Below are 19,217 nucleotides of genomic sequence, written 5' to 3'. Positions count from 1 at the left end.
TGAAGAGGCTGGGTGATTTTTTTTTCGTTGTGTTTTTTAGATGAGGACGGAAGCAAACCAGCCATCGTCCGCCCACAAGTTGTCGTCGCAGTTCCTGGAAAAGTAGCCAAAAAGGGGGGCCATGATGAGGAGTGAAAAGTCTAAAGGGGGCCCGTCACAACAAGCCTTTCCCAGTTGTTTTCCCATTTGGGCGGTTAGGTGAGGTTGGGGCATCTGCACAGGAAGGTTAATTCACGGATTTGAAGACACACGTAATGCGTGATGCTTGTGAGTGCAACTGAAGTCAAGCTGTTCATGATGTCCATCGTGACTAAATGTTTTTTTGCGGTATCTCGGTGATGGCATATACGACGATGCAGCCCAAGATATTTATTCTGCTTGATGCGCGAGATGGACGATACTCTTGTAGAGCCAATGGTAATCGAACACTGCATAGATAAGATCGAAGGATATCTCAGCTCAGATGAAGTCTTTGACCGTTTGCCTTGCAACAGACCCTCATAGTCCTTGCAAAGCTACGTCACAGTAGCGCTGTCACGATTGTCTCACTATCATTCTGGACCTTGGACGCAGATTCAAGTTGTAATGCTAGTACACACGGGTTCTTCTACAATACGACTATGATACGAATGGGATATCAAAGAGGTGATCGACACCTCTGGAAAGAAAAAAATAAGCCATGAACCCCGCCCGGTTCAAGAAAAGAAAGCAAGATGCGGATCGCTAGCGACGCCAGAAAATGTTTGATGCTAAACTCCAACCCCTGGGTCGTCTGTCTTACGGGGTAAACGATGTGCCCCAACACGACGACGCTGTAGAACCAATACAGGTTATATCCTCTATCCGGGATCGTCTCTCGTCCCAGGAGAAACATGAACATTGGTTTATCCGCAGGAAAAGCCGGGCCTGCCATGTTCCGCATGGTCAAGTTCCTCGGCGTCCAGCGTCTGTATATCTACATGCCACAATAAGAATGTCTGTCCTTGTCCATGAGGATGCTCGCGCACTGCGAAACATCCAGGCGACAGATGAGAATAGTATATATCCCTCCCAGGCAAAGAGACGAAAGAAAACAACAAAAAAGGTTGCTACAAAAAACCAGCTCCCACAGGTAATGTCCATCGCGCCGCGGACGCCGGTTGCTCTTTATACACACCCACTAGTGGACAGCTTGCAGCCGACTGCCTTGTGTGAGTTGAGTTGAGTGCTATTGGATTTTCGGTGTATGTGCGATTGCCTCCGATGGAAGGGCCGGTACGACACCGGCCCAGGAGATTAGATATAAACAGTTAGGATCATGTCGTATTTTTCCAAAGCCGAAATATTCATCAAGCGTAAAAGGACTTTTCAATACGAGACCGTTCGGAACAGACTAGGCTTTGCCCGCTTCCCGAACGGATCGCATCCACTGGTCTTCGGCACCATCGTCGCCAACTACAGCCTTACGGCCATCCTTGTTGGCGCTGCTTTCGACCAGCTTCTTGGCTTCTCCAGCCGACTTGGCGCCAAGGAGTGCCATTTCGTGACGCATGAGCGTGGCTACAGCTGCTCGCACCAGGACCGCATCGCCCTCAAAGACGTAGACGTCCCACAGGCGAGCGGCTTCGTCCATAGCCAAATGCGTGGTTCCGAGTCCCATGAAGAAGTTGCCGAGGTAGAAATCCGCGTCACCCTCGGAAATATCTTTGGTCAGGTGCTCGTGAAGGCGGGGAGCCTTGACGCTCAGAGTCTGCATCACGAGGTTGTAGGCTGAAGCCTTCGCACCGGGATCTTCTGAGTAAAAGCTCAGAGGCAATGGGCGATTCAGGACGTTGGCCAGAGCGATGAAGGTTGCGGACGGCGAGGGAAGGTTCAGTAAAAGAAGGGCAGCGACGGTCTGCGAAGTGAGTTAGTTCATGATAGCACTCCAAATGATATTTGTGAGGCTTGCGATGGACTTACGTTGCAGCCCTTGACGTAGCCGATATCGCTCCGGTACAGCGCATAGGCGAACAGGACGTCGACGAGACTCTGGTGAAGGGGCCCGCCAACTTGGAAAATTCGAAGATCCTGCCATGTGTGTTCGGCCACGTCTTTGCGTATAGCTGATAGCCATGCGGCTCTCTGGATATCCTCCGAATCGCCCTTGCCAGCCTTGACTCGCTCCTCAAGCTCCTGGGACCGGCCGAGAGCGGCCTTGTAGGACTTTTCCGAAAGGCCAAGTTCGTTGCCAATGGCCCTGGACCATACCTGACCTCTGCTGCGCGGAGCGATTCCCTTCCACCACAGCTCACGGGTGCGACGTTCGCGGATCGCGTCGGTCCATCTCGGAATGATGTCGTCCTCCCAAATATGCATCAAGCTGTCGACCTTCAGATCGCGTGAAGACTTCCGCGCGAGACGCGAAGCCTCACGGCGACGATCTGCCTCGGCGCTGCGTGCCATCATCTTCTTGTATTCACGCAGGTGACGCTTCTCTTCCGCGGGATCCTTGGGAGGAAGCCATGATGGTCTGGTGCGGCTGAGCACAGCCTCCTTTTCCTTGGAAACTGGAAGTGGGTCGATCATGATATTGGTTTGACTCCGGAGTGAAGGAAGTTCGGGAAGAGCGGACTTGACGCGGGGCTTCTGGGCGTGTTGTTCGAGAGATTTGCCATTCCACGTGTGACGTCCTGTAGGGTTGGCATTTTCAGCGGCCTTTTCACGCACATAATCCGAGTGCTCCTCGAGCTTCTCCGTCAAGTCCTTGGCATCGGCATTGAGTTCTGCCAGTGCGAGATTCCAGCTTCTGGCCCGAGTCTTGAGCGGTTCAGGCCCACGTTCGCCAATCGAGGACAGAGCAGTGTCGGACTTCCACGACGGTGAACGCAGGCATCCCGTCTCAACTGGGATTGGAGATGTTCCGTTACCAACGCTTCGAACACGTTCCTTTGGCGGCCGGTTGGGAGATGCTCCAGAGGAAGTTGGCCTGCTCGGCGTGCGCTCAAGCTTGGGTCTAGGAGAGATGGGGACATTGTCGAGAATGAGGCCGTCGGGAATGTCGTCCGTGTCATCCTCGTCGCACTCTTTTTCCAACTCAAACGTGGATTTTCTGTCTTGGTTCGACTGCCAGCTGCCCCGACGCGGTTTCAGGGGCACATTTGGATCTCTCGGCAATAGTGAGAAGTTCGGGCTCGGGCTGCGGTTCTTGCGAGGGAATTGAAGGGAAGTCGTCGAGTGGCTCGCGAAACCTCGAGGGTTTACCGGGTTCACCGGGCTTCGACGGGGATCGGGAAGGCGGCCAGCGCTTGGGCTGCGGCGGTTGAGAACGTGGCTGTCGGTCTTCAAGCTCAGGAAAGGGGGTCGAGAGGAACCGCGAGAGTGGGGAGCGAGGTCTGCCGTGGGACCTGAGCTTCTAGGCTTCGCGAGGTCTCGTGTCACTGGCGGAGAGCGGGAATGGGGTGGTTTCCATGACGGAGGGCGGAAGTCGTTGGCGTAGGACCTCGAGTAAGGTTGAGAGGGCTTCGAATGGGACTCGCGAGGGCGTTGTGTATCGTAATGAGAAGCATCGTCGTCTAGACCGATTTCTTCAAAATGGCTAACGTCGTCCAGGACGCTATTGTCGTCGGAATGGAAGGACTTGAAGGAAGAGGACTTTGACGACTTTGAGGACGTCATACCTGGCGGTGAACCTGGACTGGGACCCGCGAGATCAACGTCTTGATGCCCGTATATCATCATTGCATCGCCGAGTATCGAGGAGAAGGGAAAGGAAGGAAACGAAAGGGAGGAAGAGAAAACAAGACAAAAAGCTTGTTTGGCGGTATCTCTGGTCGAGATTGTCGTGGCCAGGCCTTGGAAGGACGGGGCAACAGTCCAGAATAGGGTGGATGGTGGAGGGCCCCTTGGGCAGGTTGCTTGGGATGGGTCTGGGTGCGGGTTGGTGGAGCAAGGGAAATGGGCCAGGCTATGCTGTAATGATTGCTGGGATCTGGGCGTTGGAACCTTGAGGTGGGAGAGTGGTTGCGGGTTGCGCGGGTGGTTCGCAAGGCGCAATTATGCGTAGCAGGCAATCCCTGGCTCAGGGCTTGGCTGGTGCTTGGTCGTCTTGTCTTTTTGACGAGGGATGATGAGACGAGACGAAGGCAGACTGTCTGTGGGGAGAGACCCCTTGATGCTCAGCGTGTGCGAAAGCCCAGGTGAAGTGTCTCGAAATGGCTGGGATAGTGACGGCGGGGGGGCCGGTTGTCAAGGTCACAAGACGTGTTGTATCGACAGCACACAGTGACGGGAGTATGCGTCGTCAATCAGGACAAGATGAGATGATGGCAGCTGAAAGCGTTGACCTCGGGTTCGGTTATTGATATTGTACGGGACTTGTTGTATGGTATAATACGCGATGGAAGAAGATTGTGCGTGTTGACGGTTGTTGGTGCGGTGCGGTGCGGGCGAGTGAACGAATGTACGGATACGGATAGAGGAAACAGCGATGTAAAGTCCGTGAACGGCGACAATCTAGCGGTAAGAAGAGCGGTAATAGTTACTGGTGCGGTATGTCGAGGTCTAAGGTATGGATGCGTTGTTGGCAAGGTGAGGTAGCGAGCGACGGCATGTAATAGTGTATGAAGACCCGGACAATAATGCAGAGGTGTCAATTGATAGGCACGGACGGGATAGGGCTGGAGGGGTGAGTGAAACGAAAGGGATCCAAAGAATACTAAGGCAAGGTAAAAGTAGCGAGCGTGGGATGATGGATGGGATGCCAGATGAGACTCGAGGTAGGTAGATGACGAGGCGAGTCCAAGACTTTCGAAATGGCAGAGGATCAAAAAAAAAAAAAACAGATGATGGGAGATGAGGAGGGGTGAAGACGCAATGGGCAATTGGGTAGAGCCGAAATGACGGCAGATTGGAGAGAGCAAGCAAATGAGCGGCAAATCAACGATGAGTTGAGCTATGCATACAGCAGACAAGAGTGAAGTAAGCAGGGACAGGGAAGACAGCGGACGAGACAGGACGAACAACCTTCCGGCGGTGTTGTCGAAGAAAAAACCAGGGCAAAACGGGGCGAAAGGGGGGGAGGGAAAACAGGATCCGATGCAGATGCCAATGGGGAAGAATCAAGGAGAGAGAGAGAGAGGGACGGGATAGGGATCATGGATGGGAGGAGTTGGAAGAGACACGGAGACTCGCGGTTGAGGGAGAGCCTGAGAGGTGGTGGACGTGGAGAAGATTTTCTTCCCCTTTCTGATTGGGGGCGGAGATGTCGGCGGTACCTGGACGGGACGTATCTTTTTTCCCCCTTCCTTCCTCACTTTCCGCAATGCAAAGGTCTCTCCTCCCAGGTATTCCGTAGGGTAGATACCTATTTACTCACCTTGAGGTACTATCTGTGAGGTACCTACCTATCTCGATAGGTTCTATTTCCACAACGGGTACGTACTCTGCTAGTGGTCAAAACGACTGCAGAGCGCAATGTCCGTGGTGCATGTACACAACACTAACATGGTCTATGAGAGAATACTCCTTCCACAAATCCCAGAAATCCCGACTCCTAGCAGCGTGATAAACAAGAGTTGCAATCATGATCTCAGTTTATGCAGGCGGCAGATTGGACGAATGCAGGCTGTGTCAAAGTGGGTGTGGTAGCCCTGGATCATCACTGCAGCCATCCAGCTGGGAAACCGAAGAAAAGAACAGGCTCTCTGGCTGCAGAACCTCGCGCGAAACATGGCACCGCCAGGAGACACACACACACACACTCACAGTCAGTCGCAGTCACACACCAGCACTCGACCTCATTGCGAAGCTGCATGGGAGGGTGGGAGGTTAATCCTGGACCTTGAACCACTCAGAGGCCGCCATGGCAACGGGGAGACAATGTCCTTGATCCACCCGGACATTGTCAAATATCAGCATGCAGACAGCAGCCGTGGTCTGGCCCGACATCCAGGATCACCTTACTCGAGAGTCGAGTGAGCTCTGAAAGATTGAGCTTCTGACATGGAGAGAATATGCACTGTCAAAATTGGCCAGCTGTGCGCAGGCTGTCAATCCAACTGTCGGTCTGCACTCGGCAGAGGGCAACAATCAAAAGGAAATGGAAAGGAAATGCTGCAGACAGTGGCCAGATGAGTCGAGAGTCGAGACCTCCAAATCCGCCCACAGCTGCAGATGTAATTCTCGCTTAGGTACAAGATCGCAAGTACCGCCCACCGGGGACTCCACCCACGTCAATCTGGCTCGGGTCCGCAAGGATACCTCCCCCCGAGTACCTCCACCTCTCGCGACTCAGTCACTCGCCAGAGTCGACAAGACGCACACTACCTTACTTGCACCAGTAACATCGCATCTACGGCACCCACAAGTCTCTCAATCGTCAAAAAAGTTGTCGGGTTCCTGCCTGCTCGCCATGCCCATCGCCGCCTGTCCAGCTGTGATTGTCACCACACTTCAGCTGAGATCAACGGCCCGGCGTCGAACCAGGCCCGGGTTTACTATCGGCCGCCCTCTCACTGCCTCACTGGGACCCATCGGAGGTCCGATCCACTCATCTCCCGTCTCCAGTGTCATTTCCCGTCCCCTCACTCACTCTCATTGCACCTGAGACTCTGAGTGAGTGCTCACTCTCACGCCGCAAGTGCCGCTCCCATCCACACTCTCACTCACTGACCACTGCCACTGCCACACACACACACACACACACACACACACACACACACATGTCACTCACAGTCCACACCTCTGTGACATGACACTGAGTTCATGCACGTCTTCCTCCCTTCCTTCTCGGGTGCTTACCTAACAAAACCTCAGACGATGGTCGAGCACTGTCAGACTCACCACGAACTGGAGGGCACGTCAATTGAAACGCCCCGGCCGTTTCTGATTGTTTCTCGCGCTGAGGAGTTTGGAGGCCTGCCGTCATTGCACATCATCCAACTAACCTTATCCTGTGATGCGACGGTTCCTCGAACACGCCTCTTTTCTTCTCTCCCTCAAAATTGTTCAATGCCGTCGCATTTCACCTCATCCGAACAGCGAGTCCGCAACGCGAGACGTAGGTGCCCTCACCATCGGTATCGTCCATCTGGATCGGCTACTCATTCGCGTCTGATACGACCTTGGGCATAAAGTAACCGCCGCGATGACCTCAGTAAGCGCCTGCACCAAACACGACCAATTGCCATGACGGCATCGTTTCCTCGGCTCACTCTCATTAAGGTAACTTCTCGTCCTCAACCTCTTCGAGTATATCTTTGCAGTGTCAGTGCACTTGGCTTTGGTCATCCGAAAGCAACGACACATGATTATTTTGGCCATCTGTCCCGGGCACAATGACGTCCAGCCAGCCGCAGCACTTTCATCCCATCTTCATGACCCGAGTCATCATCACCCGCCCTTATCTTTTCGTTGGTAACGTAGGGCAAAAATATCATGAAGCACGGCCTAGCACATGCTGAGAAGACCCGCGAAATGGGTCATAGCTGTCGGCGACCTCGGGGTCGTCATCAACACCAAAGTTTCTGAAGCTCCTGAAATTCCTGGATTCTGGCCCCAGCCTCCTCAGAAACAGTTGAATGAAAGCTGCCTATGCTGACAGAACCCAAACTTCTCGGCAAGTGCCTTCCAATGGTGTCGATAAGCGCTGCACCAACCCGAGCCAGGCGCAACGCCGTTGAAAGGGTTACTGCAGACCGCCAGCGCTTATCCGTACTTGGTTCTATGGAAATCGCCGCTAGAGCTGCCGGCATCGCGCTTCCCCATCTGGCCTAAGAAAAAAATGTGTTGGTTCCTCATGTCTTTCGCGTTGCGGTGGCTGGAAACCACTACCGACCGAGCTCCCAAGACGCGAATTTCAAGGCGTCTCTAACGACTAGCGGGACACGTTCTCTGCATGTGCCAGCTGTCCTCCGTGACGTTGCTGATGCATGCAGGGCAATGGGCTAGTCACTTCACCACGAGCTGTCAGAGTCGGCCACCGAAACTTGCATTGGCAGGAAGCAGCGCCTTCGTTGAGGGATTCAATCCATCTCTTGTGTTTCTGGTGAACAACGAATCAGCCTACATGTTCGCCATATTCCAGAGCAGTTTGAAGTGTTTTAGAGTATCCCGCAGCATCAGCATTGATAATTATTGGCCCTGGTCGACGACCTACTTCATGGCCGTACCCAGTAGTGATGTTTGACGTTATCTAGACATCAATCCTAGCTCGCAGTGTTGGTCACATTATCAGGCTACCAGTCAGCTGTCGCGACATCGTCGCCAGGGCCACGGTAAATGGGATTACAGGCACTGCCAGAACCTCTCAGATGCGGCTCTACTTGGGCGATAATGACAGTGATGACATCAAATATGAGACATGCCTGGCCAAAATTCCATCCAAGTCTCGGAAGCAAGTCGATCAAGATTAGGTTGGCGGATGGCACAACAATCAATTTAGGCGCCTCATTCTCGTTCTTCTTTCTTTTTTATACAATGCTATTAATAACCAAGTATTGCATTCCCCATGCCCCGATCTAGCCGGTTCACAAGGCAACTCTCCCAATTGATGCGTGTGTCTCACCAGTCAGAGCACGAATTCAGCAGATCTGAATCAAAAGGTCATTTACTTCTACTGAAGAATTCTGTGCGACAAAATACTTTTGAGATCTAGCTTAGTTGGCCGGGACCCTGACCTTGATGACGATCTGCGGGACGAACTGGGCCGAGCGACAGATGTGTGTGGTGTGTGTGCGCTCCTCCACCATATCCGTGGTCGTGATCCAGGTATGCAGTCTAATAGAAAGGAGATCCTATGTTCAATCTACCCAAATATCGAAGTCCATGTTCCCGGTGACACCGGAAAATTCGTGGTCGCTGTCTCGCGGGTGTTTGTACTCAAACACTTCTCTGCGACACGGAAAAACTCAGCCACACCCCTTCGCGACAGTCACGAGATCTGGCGTGCGCAGCCTCAATCATCGACATGGGCTACTTGACAACACTTCAGGGGCATCTCAAACCCAGCGCTGGTGAGAGATGAGTGTTTTACAAGGACAAAGATCTCAACACCGTAGTTACCGCTGAAACCTGGATGAAGAAAGGGTTGAGACAGACCAACTCCAATGACATTTCTTATAGCTGTGGAGCACATCAGTTGAGAGCACATGGCGCGTGCAACGAACGGGATGATTTCAAGCTTAATCGCAGTCAGGTCTCGCAGCATGCGAGAAGCGCCTTCAGCTTTTCAGAACACTATGTGTGTAACTTCACTCATCGTTGGAGGGGGTGCATGCTGGCTGAAGAAGTACTTCAGGTTTATGATGAGCTTTCCGAATTGCAGTGTTTGATCAATGACAGGATGTAAACCCTCATGACACATGTACGACTTACATCGGTCGTATGCTCTTGATCTGTCCCCCAATTTTATGAGCCCATCAGAAGTTCCCAACATCCTTTGCGAGTGCGAATACCACGTGCCTCGTCAATGTTGTACGAAACGGCCTCCTCGGCGAGATCCTGGCCGTCCTCCTCTTCAGCTGATCTGGACCTCTTCTCTCTAGATGTGACGGAGCATGAATCAGTTGGTGGTTGACCAGATACGCGTCACTCCAACTTACTAGGCGGCGTAACTTCGTACGAGCTCTCATCGAATCTCCATCAAGTGACCTCTCCCCTCCGTCTAAGTCATCCGTTCCCGCCTCCGTGCCGCACATTCGCCATCGTTCCCCTCCCGGCCGTCTAGTTTCATGGAAAAGCACTAGATGAAAAAGTTCGCACAACTTTTTGACTCATCCCACAGTATTGAGGATGATGTATGTCCTGGGCACCCGTTTGCTTCTCCATGTCTAGTGTGCTCTGCTGATGCTGGACCCATCGGAAAATGCTCCGCCTCTGAGTATATAATGAGGCAAAGAGTGGTGGCAGGGCTATCAGGTCTATTACTGGGAAGACTGAGGCAGCGGGTGTCCAGAGACGAGAATACTAGGACAAAGGCCGGGCCTTCAAGGCACGATGAGACTACATCTCATTACGGAAACTCGCCCAGGTTGGCGGGACCGGCAGGGACACCTTCCGCTATAGTGGTACTCAGCCTCCGTTCAGACAAGCATTTCGGCATATCACAGCCAGGCCTGCGTGCAGAGACTGAGTAAGATGAGCCCGAGGTCTGCCGCTCCGTGCCACATGGTCGAGCCCACGTCGGCTTCGAAGCCTTTCATCCCAACTCTCTCTTGAAAGTCGATGGTGTTGTGATAGTGATGGGCCCCCAAGGGATCCATCTGTGACATGAATATATAGAGTGGCTTCGGGGCTTCCAGTCTTCCAAGGATGTCTCTCGCCGAGGATTCAGCCGGAGATAGTAGCCAGCCTTTCACCCACCAAGTATACATTATCTCTGTGAGAACCCCCTAATCTTGCGGCAGACCTTGGAAGTGTAGTATATCAACTACTCAGATACACCCTGCCGTTTGGAGCTCAGAGTGAGCATTCGAAACGTGACGTTGTTACTGTTATGGCGCAAGCCCAAGGATCGAAGTGCTACGCTGTTGTAGCTCTTTCACGACTTCGTCAATGACGGCCAGTGCATGTATAAAGAGGGCTCTGGGGGAACCTGTCAACGTCGTGATGTCGAGAGAAATACTAGTGGTTTGTCTTCCTTTGTTGACGGGATTTCCGATGGGCAGTTGAAGAGATGCGTCTTAAATGGAAACGGTAGTACTTGCTAATGTTTTCGAAGGAGTTTCAATAGTTATTGTCGACCGGTAGGACTTTCAACGTTTCGGTTGAATGACTCTTATGGCTCTCGGAGGGTACTACCTTACAGCCGTTCTCACGTTCTGTCTACTTCTTAGTAAGAGAAGAATAGATCAGACGAGATGAGAGGGAGGACGTGGCTCAATGGGGTATTCTCATCCTTCTGGATAGTTACGGGAAGCAAGCATGGCGTCAATTACATGAGAGGTTGCTTTCACCAAGAGCCCTCCGCGCAGATTTCTGGGTAAAGCTGGTCAGCGACAGAGGCTTTTGAACAAGAGACCGCGGTCAAATGTCATCAGACAGAATTTACCATGTTGTTGTTATTCTTTCAAGTTGAAGGTAAGTGTGGCTCATTGGTACTTTTTGGGCCACTTGCTTAACAAACTCTCATTTCCATATGGATAGGCAGTGTTATCCATGAAGTGAAATCGTAGACGATGATCTAATAGTCCTTGACAGAAGTTGAGCATAGAATGGCAAATGGCAGAGGGAGATTCGGAGGGAATGGCAGTGCTAGAACAATAACCTCTGACTAATGAGTGAGATGCTGGTCAATAAGACGCAACACCAGACCGATTTCCAAATCAGTGAGAACGGCATGGAGTGGTGAACCACCGGTACGGTTGGTAGAACCCTTATATTGGAAAGAATCATCAATGATCGGAAGATTTTGGCACAAAAGTGACACGATAGAAGACAATGTGGCGCTAGATTTGATGACATTACCATTCAGCCATAGAATTGAAGTGACTAAATCGAGAGTAGATGTGAGGCCAGAGAATGAGAAATCATACTCAACTCGGCACATCTGACATCATATCCCACCCTGTGTGCTGCTAAGCCACGTCCGTCTATGATAAGGAGCAAAAGGGAGGTGTCTCTGATCCTTGAGGACGAACGCTGGCGATATTCCGACATCGCGGATCTCCGAGAGCAACCGTACGACGCGCATGCAATGACAGTGACATTCACACATCTGCTGGAGTAACCGGCCGGTTCTACTACTTCTTGGCTTAGAAGGGTAGCGAACTGCGGGCTGCAGCATGCATATCTGTGTGAAAGGCGGCGGCGAAGACAAACTTGCCACAGCCTCGGCGCATGAAGCAGAACATCGTGTCAGTCGGTTGGACTGCGTCGAAAATCATCGGGTTGCTTCGGTTTTGACGATCTTGAGTTTTGACCCCCGTTCTCGGTTAAGTTCCTCTAGAACCGGTCCAGCCACCGTACTTGACTTTCCACCCCTTTACCTACTTGTTTGGGTCTGAATACACTCTTATCATCGGTAACCTGAGCCGATCCAAGAGTGGCACAGTACGTCAGGGTCGAGGAAGGCAAGAGACTGGGGGGTTCGGAGGGACGTGGATGTCATGTGCGTCTGTCTCTGCAATACCACAATGGTACCAACCAGCCGGGTCTACTTTCCTGGATTCACCTTCTTTTGCTTCTATATGTCCAGAGGAGACAGTGACAGTCTCTTGATAGGTACTGGCAGAACTCGCTGTGCAGCTCAGATGCCACGGCGCCTGATCAAAGCCAAGCAGCATGTGTCGTTTATCAAGCTCTCGTATACCACAAACTCGTTGCAGTGATACATGAGCAAGGGGCTACACAACTGGTGGCAACGACTTCGTCTTATCTGTTGTCTCGACCGACGGAGAGTTCATAATCCGTGGAGACTTTGCTGGCTGGTGTAAGCATCAGCTTGGGGGTGCCATTCAAATGGCTGAGTGTTGCAGAGCGTTTCGAGCGACGGCGGTATCCTGTAATCATCTATACATGTCAGTAGATTTTGACTCTGATACCACCAGACTGCATTGACACCGTACAGCTGTACGATACCGAGGTCCAAAGAGAATAGCGTTGGTTGAGACAATTGGACGCACACCGCTGCACCTGCGGCGCAGCTGAATGTCTGCGTGATGCGGCTTCTGGGCTAGAATGCCACGACTGCTAGAACAGGAAGTGTGCTCCGTCTCTCGTGTAGGTAGGGGTTCGGATTGGCCAGTTCGCAACACGATATGATGGTAGAAATCGGCGAGACTACTCAAGCGACGACCTTCTGTGTAGACGCAACTGCACCCAATACCATCATTGCCGTTTCGTCTCGCGTAATGTTTTGAGTGAAGATCGATGTGGCAATATTGGAAAAGGTATCAAGACGCAACCATCCACCGTATGTCGGCTGATACAACTCTGTCCTCTTGCCTCTCAAATGGACTATTCGGATGTTCCCGCCTGCAGAAGAGACGGTCCACACGGAAATTGTGATGATGGTGGGCAAATGCCAAATCGACAGTCCCCATCGTGGGAATTGGCTCCGTCTGGCGCGGGTCAAGAAGCGTCCTTTCGTAATCTACGAGGTGTCTGCTCCAGAACCCAAGAGCATTCGTCTTCAACCGGCACGCAGGGACGCGGGATGTGGGGCGACACTCTCGAAGTTGCCGCTCATAGTCTGACAAAGTTGACGCCAGGATTGGACTGCATGGAGCTACCTGAGGTAGGAAGCTCGTGGAACGGCTGGAGGGGGCCACTGAGATCAGCTGCAGTAACCGTACCGCAGATTCGTTGCCATCGGAGGTTGGGTCGTACTATGGCGATTGCGAACCGGGATACAACGATTCCAACAAAGAGAAACCCGCTCAGTCTGGAGCACCAGGGGTCATGATTGCTTGGCGAGAGATTGCGATAAGCCCGGGGTGATTGACGAATAATACAACAACCGCGGTCGACGTCAGCTGAACTCGACTCGCCTCTCTCCTTGAAATCTTCCAGAAAACCTTCCTTTTCTGCGAAGAAGCCAAGAAACGCCACTTGCAGCAGGACAAGACGGGAGACGTCAGCTATCCGAGATGTTGATCGATGCCATTGCGAGGCGCAAGCTGGTACCTGTTCCCGTTGGCGCTGATGGTGTTTGACTTTGAGGTGGGTGGGAAGAGGGAGCGTGTGCACCGCTCGTGACTCGTGAGGGGTATCGCGCAGAGGGGAGGTTCCTGGCGAAGAGGAGAACGATAGCAGAACGTGCCAAGAAGCCAAGGACGAAGAAAATGGCTGATAGCGAGAGTGGATGAGGATTAATCGCAGACGGTGGCTTTGTTCCAAGCAAATTCCAAGAGAAACCAAGGAAAGCCAAGAGAGTGGTGGTGCCGTTCTTATATAGAGCGGGTGTTAACCTCCTGCCTGAATGGGACGTTGAAGGTACGGCTGGACAACTTGCGCGCAACGAGATGATTCGACTGGTCCCGAGCGAGATCTGGGCACTGCTGACAAGGAGTCTCGAGGAGTGGGAGAGACAGGGTGTGAAGCAGGGGTTCAGCAACGGCCGCTAGAAGAAAAACCACCGAGAACGAGACCCTTTTGCGGCTTGCCTTGCCTTCCATGAAGACGGCATTGGCCTGTCGTGAAATGTTTATTCCCCGCTCTTCGCAGTCATTGCGATGCGAGGCAGGCCTTCCTAGATAAAGTAAGCTTGTGAGTGACTGGCAAAAGTTCCCGACATGGCGCCTAATTGAGGATTGCAAGGGGGGATCGTATCATTAGCATCGTCAGCGGACAGGTCTCGCATCGAGACGGAATTCCGACAAGTTGGTCGTGTTATCGCAAGTAGTGAATCTGGACGGAGAAGAGCAGTTTGAACATAGGTAAGGTACGGAGTAGAGATGGATGCAGCTGGGAAAAGGCGAAAGCTGTCACCAAAAGGTACGTAGACTGCACCAGCCACATATGAGCTCTACGCCACAGAAAAGAGCCGGATCGGTACGTTGGTGGTCCGTGCTAGCACCAATTTAACCTTAATTTTCCCCATACAGCCACACGTGACAATGCTCAGTGCCCATTTTGGGGGGCTTCTTTTCGTCCCTTTTTCCTCATCTTTGTCTATTGTGCTGTGAGCGCTCTCTTCCATTTCGTCCTTACCTATGGATATCTTTCCGGCTTATATGCTTGTCCAAGAAAGACAAAAGTACTCGTCGGCCTTTTGTAAGGCTGGGCAGAACTGCATTTAACTCAACTCAAGCATGCACCCCTCCGAGCTAACCACTTCTCTGCATCTTGTGGCTGAATCCCTGCTCCAACATTGGGCTCCCTCCCGTTTCTCATACTTTGAACTTTTACACGCTTCTCTGGGAACCATCAGACTTGTCAAGGCATCCCTATTCACAATATCCAACGTAAGGGGCACTTGGATCGCGGCACGGAAAGATAGCACGATCGACTGGGCGTCTAAGTCAACTTCCTCCTCCTCTACCTCTGCTAGGCAGACTGGACCCTTATAATGAACTCATTCTTTGCTACGATGACGGCATAGCAGGTTTTCATTCATTATCACCGTGACCTGTCGTCAGAGCCCTTCGATTTCCCCTGCTGATGCCGGAGGTTGATCACGACAAGTGTAGTCTTTGGTGCTCCTGCTTGCTGCAAGTCTCCGAGAAGAATCCATAATCCAACAACAAATTCCGCCCAAGTCACACCAAACACACATCCACTCTCTGGGTACAAAGTACGAGAGCTTGGTTGGACCCGTATCCTCCCCCGTGTGCACAGAACGTGGCAAGCAACAAGCGCGTACCACCAGCCTTGTCGTTAACCTACCATCTTGACCCTCCCCCACGTATCCGACTGTACTGTGCAAGGATCTCGTTCAAGACCCTGCTTCTTCTGCGACCACCCTTCCCTGTCGCTCTGTTCCATCAAGAGGAACCAACGGTTGGGCTATCGTCTGGCAACCCAAATGCTTTCCCTGCCTCCTAGTCTGGTGGCACCGCGCGCCGAGACTTTGTGGTCGCCGTCTTCGCGACTGAAAACCAGTGGCCTGGCTGTACGGACCAATCCTCGTTCTCTTGCATATCTGCTGTCCACCCCATCTCATCGGTTCTCTGCCTGACCGAGAAGGTCGATCCTTTCGACCAGACAGCCAAGATGTTGCCCAGCCGGCCTAGACTGGGGCTGCCTCCGAAAATCATCTTGGATACCTTGCCACCTGCCGACCTGTTCGCATCATCCAAATGGGGCAGCCCATCATGTGTGAGGTACCCGGTTGGCATCTGGGCGCCGACCATGTGGTACCGCTGATAAGCGACCTCGCCGTCTTCAGTCTTCTCAAAAATGTTTATTTATCGCTGTGTCCCACGCTACCGGGTTTGGGTTTTGCGTCGTGGCTTCTTGCTCTACACCCAGGTCCAACTTCACAGCCGCCCAAAGCGTGATGGCGAACGACGAGAAGAACGACTCGCCGGTCTCTCCCATTGACATTGGGAGGGACCAGGGCGTCTTGACAGACGAGAAACTTGCTGCTGTAAGTTCCAATGGCAAGAAACAGCACGGATTGAGTTGACCAGCTTGTGAAGGGCGCACATACCGAAGAGCTCCACCGTCTCAATTCCGAGGAAGAAGCCTTTGAATCGTGAGTTTCTCAACAAACGCCTTGATCATCCCCGTGACTAGCTAGAGCTGACGAATCCTCAAGGCACCTCAATGTCACAGAAGACGATCTAATTGAGGCCAAGGCCGTTGCTGCCACCCTCTCCTTGGAGGGAGTGCGCAAGGTATGTCTAGACACGGCCTCAATAGCACGAAGAAGTCTTTAACACAGGACAAGATGATGGAGACTGTCCTGAGAATCCATAACCGAGACCCGAACTTTCCTCACAGTGTTCTCATGAAAATTCACGAATTCCTTGGTGAGTAAAGCACGCGCAACGATGGCGACTTTCGGCGCGAGTTGGACTGACGCGGCGGCAGACAACCAGGACGTCTTCGAGAGACCCGAGAAGCACGAGCAACTGATTTGGGAGATGAAGCTCGAAGCTGCTTTGATCACGAATAACAGCCCCTACGCTGAGGTGCGAGCCGTCGTTGACAACAAGGACGACCCTTCCCTTCCGTGCGGAACGATCCGAGCGTGGACCATTGGCGTCTTCTTCTCGGTCTTCCTGGCCTTCATCAACCAGGTAGGTTGCCGCTCCGCCAGTCCGCACCACAATACTAACGACAGGAACAGCTATTTAGTATCCGCCAGCCCCTCATCAGTATCGAATCCAACGTTGCCCAACTTCTCGCATTTCCCCTCGGTAAGGCATGGGAGAAGTTCATGCCGAACACTATCTTCAACGTCTTTGGTTACAAGATCCCCCTTAACCCAGGCCGATTTAACAAGAAGGAGCACATGCTTATTGCCATTATGGCCAACACTGCCAAGAGTCTGCCGTACACCCAGTACATTGTCTGGACTCAGGTCTTGCCCCAGTATTTCAACCAGCCGTACGCCAAGAGCTTTGCCTACCAGATCCTGATTGCGCTCTCTACCAACTTCATCGGCTATGGTCTCGCTGGTGAGTGATGTACGGCGTGATTTTGATGGAAATTTGATGCTAACAGTAGAGCAGGCCTCACCCGTCGGTTCATCGTGTACCCTTCGTACTGCGTGTGGCCGGCGTCTCTCGTCACCATCGCTCTCAACTCGGCGCTCCACAACGAAAACAATATTGCGGTCCCGGGACCATTCAAGAGACTGTACTCGATGACTCGATACAAGTTCTTTCTGTGGTCCTTTGCCGCAATGTTTGTGTACTTCTGGTTCCCCAACTACATCTTTGAAGTCCTCACCTTCTTCAGCTGGATGACTTGGATCTCGCCCGACAACCACAACTTGGAGATTTTGACAGGTTTCCGCAATGGCTTGGGAATGTTCAACCCCTGGCCTACCTTTGACTGGAACGTCATGTGAGTGGACTCTTCTCGGCTCACCATGCACTACTTCTTACCCAAATGGACTTCTCGCTGACTTGAGTCCCTCGGCATAGGCTTTTCGATAGTGTCGATCCCTTGGTAAGTGCTATCTTGCGCTCTCATGACGTCTTACTCCGGGCTTCGCTGATCTTGAATAGATGGTCCCTGCCTTTTCCACTTTCAATCGTACCCTCGGCATGTGGCTGCTTGGATTCGTGATTATGGGTCTCTACTACACGAACGCCTGGAACACCGCTTACCTCCCGATCAACTCAAACCGTGTCTTTGACCATTTCGGAAACCTCTACAACGTCTCGCGCGCTCTCGATGACCGCGGCATGTATGACCACGAGAAGTACATGAACTACTCAGCTGCCTACCTCGCAGCCGCCAACACCTTGGTCTATGGCGCGTTCTTTGCCTTATACGCTGCTGCTGTCACCCATGTTGCGATTTTCCACCGCTACGAGATCGTGATGGGCTTCAAGAATATGTGGGCGAGCATCCGCCGCCAGAAGAAGACCGTTGCCGAGGGCGAGGACTCTGGCGAGTACAAGGATGTCCACAACCGTCTCATGGCTGCATACCCCGAAGGCAAGTGCTTCCCACAGCGATTGGATGCGGCAAACACTGACTATTTCTCTAGTTTCCGAGTGGTGGTACCTTGGCACGCTCATCGTCGCTGCGGGCTTCGGTTTTGCGGGTGTTGCGGCGTGGCCTACCTATACTACGCCAGGCGTTGTTCCCTACGGTATCTTCTTAGCTGTTATCTTCGTCATTCCTATCGGAATCATCAAGGCCATGACAGGTATTGAGGTTACCCTCAATGTTCTGGCTGAGTTCATTGGTGGTATGTGGGTACAGGGCAATGCTCTGGCCATGAACTTCTTCAAGTCTTTCGGGTAAGTCCTCAAAGCCTCTCGCTCCTTTTGTTTACGCCTGATTCTAATAGCGTTTAATTAGTTACGTGACATGCGCCCATGCCGTCCACTTCGCCAACGACTTGAAGGTGGCTCACTACCTTAAGATCCCTCCCCGTCAGACCTTTGCCTGCCAGATGGTCGCCACTCTCATCTCCACGTTCGTCTGCACCGGTGTCATGAACTTCCAGATCAATATCCCCAATGTCTGCACTCCCGACGCGCCTATGCGTTTCTTCTGCCCCGGTCCCAACACCTTCTTCACCGCTGCCGTGCTCTGGGGTACCATCGGACCCATCAAAGTCTTCGGTCACCAGGGACAGTACAACTACCTCCTGCTCGGATTCCCCTTGGGCATTATTCTGCCGGTCCTGTTCTACTACCTGATCAAGTTCTACCCCAAGAACCGCTATCTCCGCCAGTTCCACCCTGTTGCTCTCTTCTACGGAGGCATTAACTGGGCTCCGTACAGCTTCTCCTACGCCTGGCCCGCCGTCCCCATCGCCTGGTTGTCCTGGATCTACGTCCGAACCCGTTACTTGGCCTTCTGGTCCAAGTATAACTTTGTCCTGTCGGCCTCTTTCTCCGCCGGCATTGCACTTTCGGGCATCCTCATGCTCTTCACTGTGCAGTGGCTCGGCGCGGAAGTCAACTGGTGGGGCACCTCTCAGATCGGCGCCGGCTGCGAGGGTTCCGCATGTACTCTCAAGTCCCTGGCCGAGGGCGAACGCTTCTACCCTTGGTGGAACCCCTCCCAGGTTCCCGCCCCCTAAGCTGCTTCATCGCTGCTTGTCCCACTGGGCGTTTACTGCTTCTGTTGGGCACGCAATGATGAGAGCCGCGGCGGGTCTCACGTCAGATCAATCCTTTGATTCA

The 19,217-nt window shown here is 52.6% G+C and overlaps 3 protein-coding genes across 3 annotated transcripts; 2 read left to right on the top strand and 1 right to left on the bottom strand.

Annotated features, from left to right (window-relative positions):
* Positions 1 to 588: 588 nt before the first annotated feature.
* Positions 589 to 5,150, bottom strand: HER10_EVM0007181 (TBC domain-containing protein). Its single transcript, XM_035476746.1, has 2 exons — positions 1,942 to 5,150; positions 589 to 1,876 (listed from the first exon to the last, which is right to left on the bottom strand). Exons 1-2 carry the CDS (start codon positions 3,697 to 3,699, stop codon positions 1,373 to 1,375), a joined length of 2,262 nt encoding a protein of 753 aa, XP_035330771.1. The 5' UTR covers positions 3,700 to 5,150; the 3' UTR covers positions 589 to 1,372.
* Positions 5,151 to 6,490: 1,340 nt separating this feature from the next.
* On the top strand, positions 6,491 to 8,268 carry HER10_EVM0002781 (uncharacterized protein). The gene has a single exon (XM_035472476.1). The coding sequence runs from the start codon at positions 6,724 to 6,726 to the stop codon at positions 7,090 to 7,092; it is 369 nt and encodes a 122-aa protein (XP_035330504.1). The 5' UTR covers positions 6,491 to 6,723; the 3' UTR covers positions 7,093 to 8,268.
* A 7,630-nt stretch (positions 8,269 to 15,898) lies between these two features.
* On the top strand, positions 15,899 to 19,114 carry HER10_EVM0008850 (opt oligopeptide transporter; the record flags this gene model as incomplete). Its single annotated transcript, XM_035478358.1, has 11 exons — positions 15,899 to 15,988; positions 16,041 to 16,096; positions 16,160 to 16,238; positions 16,292 to 16,373; positions 16,435 to 16,643; positions 16,694 to 17,024; positions 17,079 to 17,410; positions 17,580 to 18,015; positions 18,068 to 18,323; positions 18,385 to 18,865; positions 18,899 to 19,114. The coding sequence occupies 11 exons, from the start codon at positions 15,899 to 15,901 to the stop codon at positions 19,112 to 19,114; spliced, it is 2,568 nt and encodes an 855-aa protein (XP_035330868.1).
* Positions 19,115 to 19,217: the final 103 nt, after the last annotated feature.

This window comes from Colletotrichum scovillei (assembly GCF_011075155.1).
Source record: "Colletotrichum scovillei strain TJNH1 chromosome Unknown Contig00008, whole genome shotgun sequence".
Taxonomy (NCBI): domain Eukaryota; kingdom Fungi; phylum Ascomycota; class Sordariomycetes; order Glomerellales; family Glomerellaceae; genus Colletotrichum; species Colletotrichum scovillei.
This window is presented reverse-complemented; position numbering and strand designations above follow the sequence as displayed.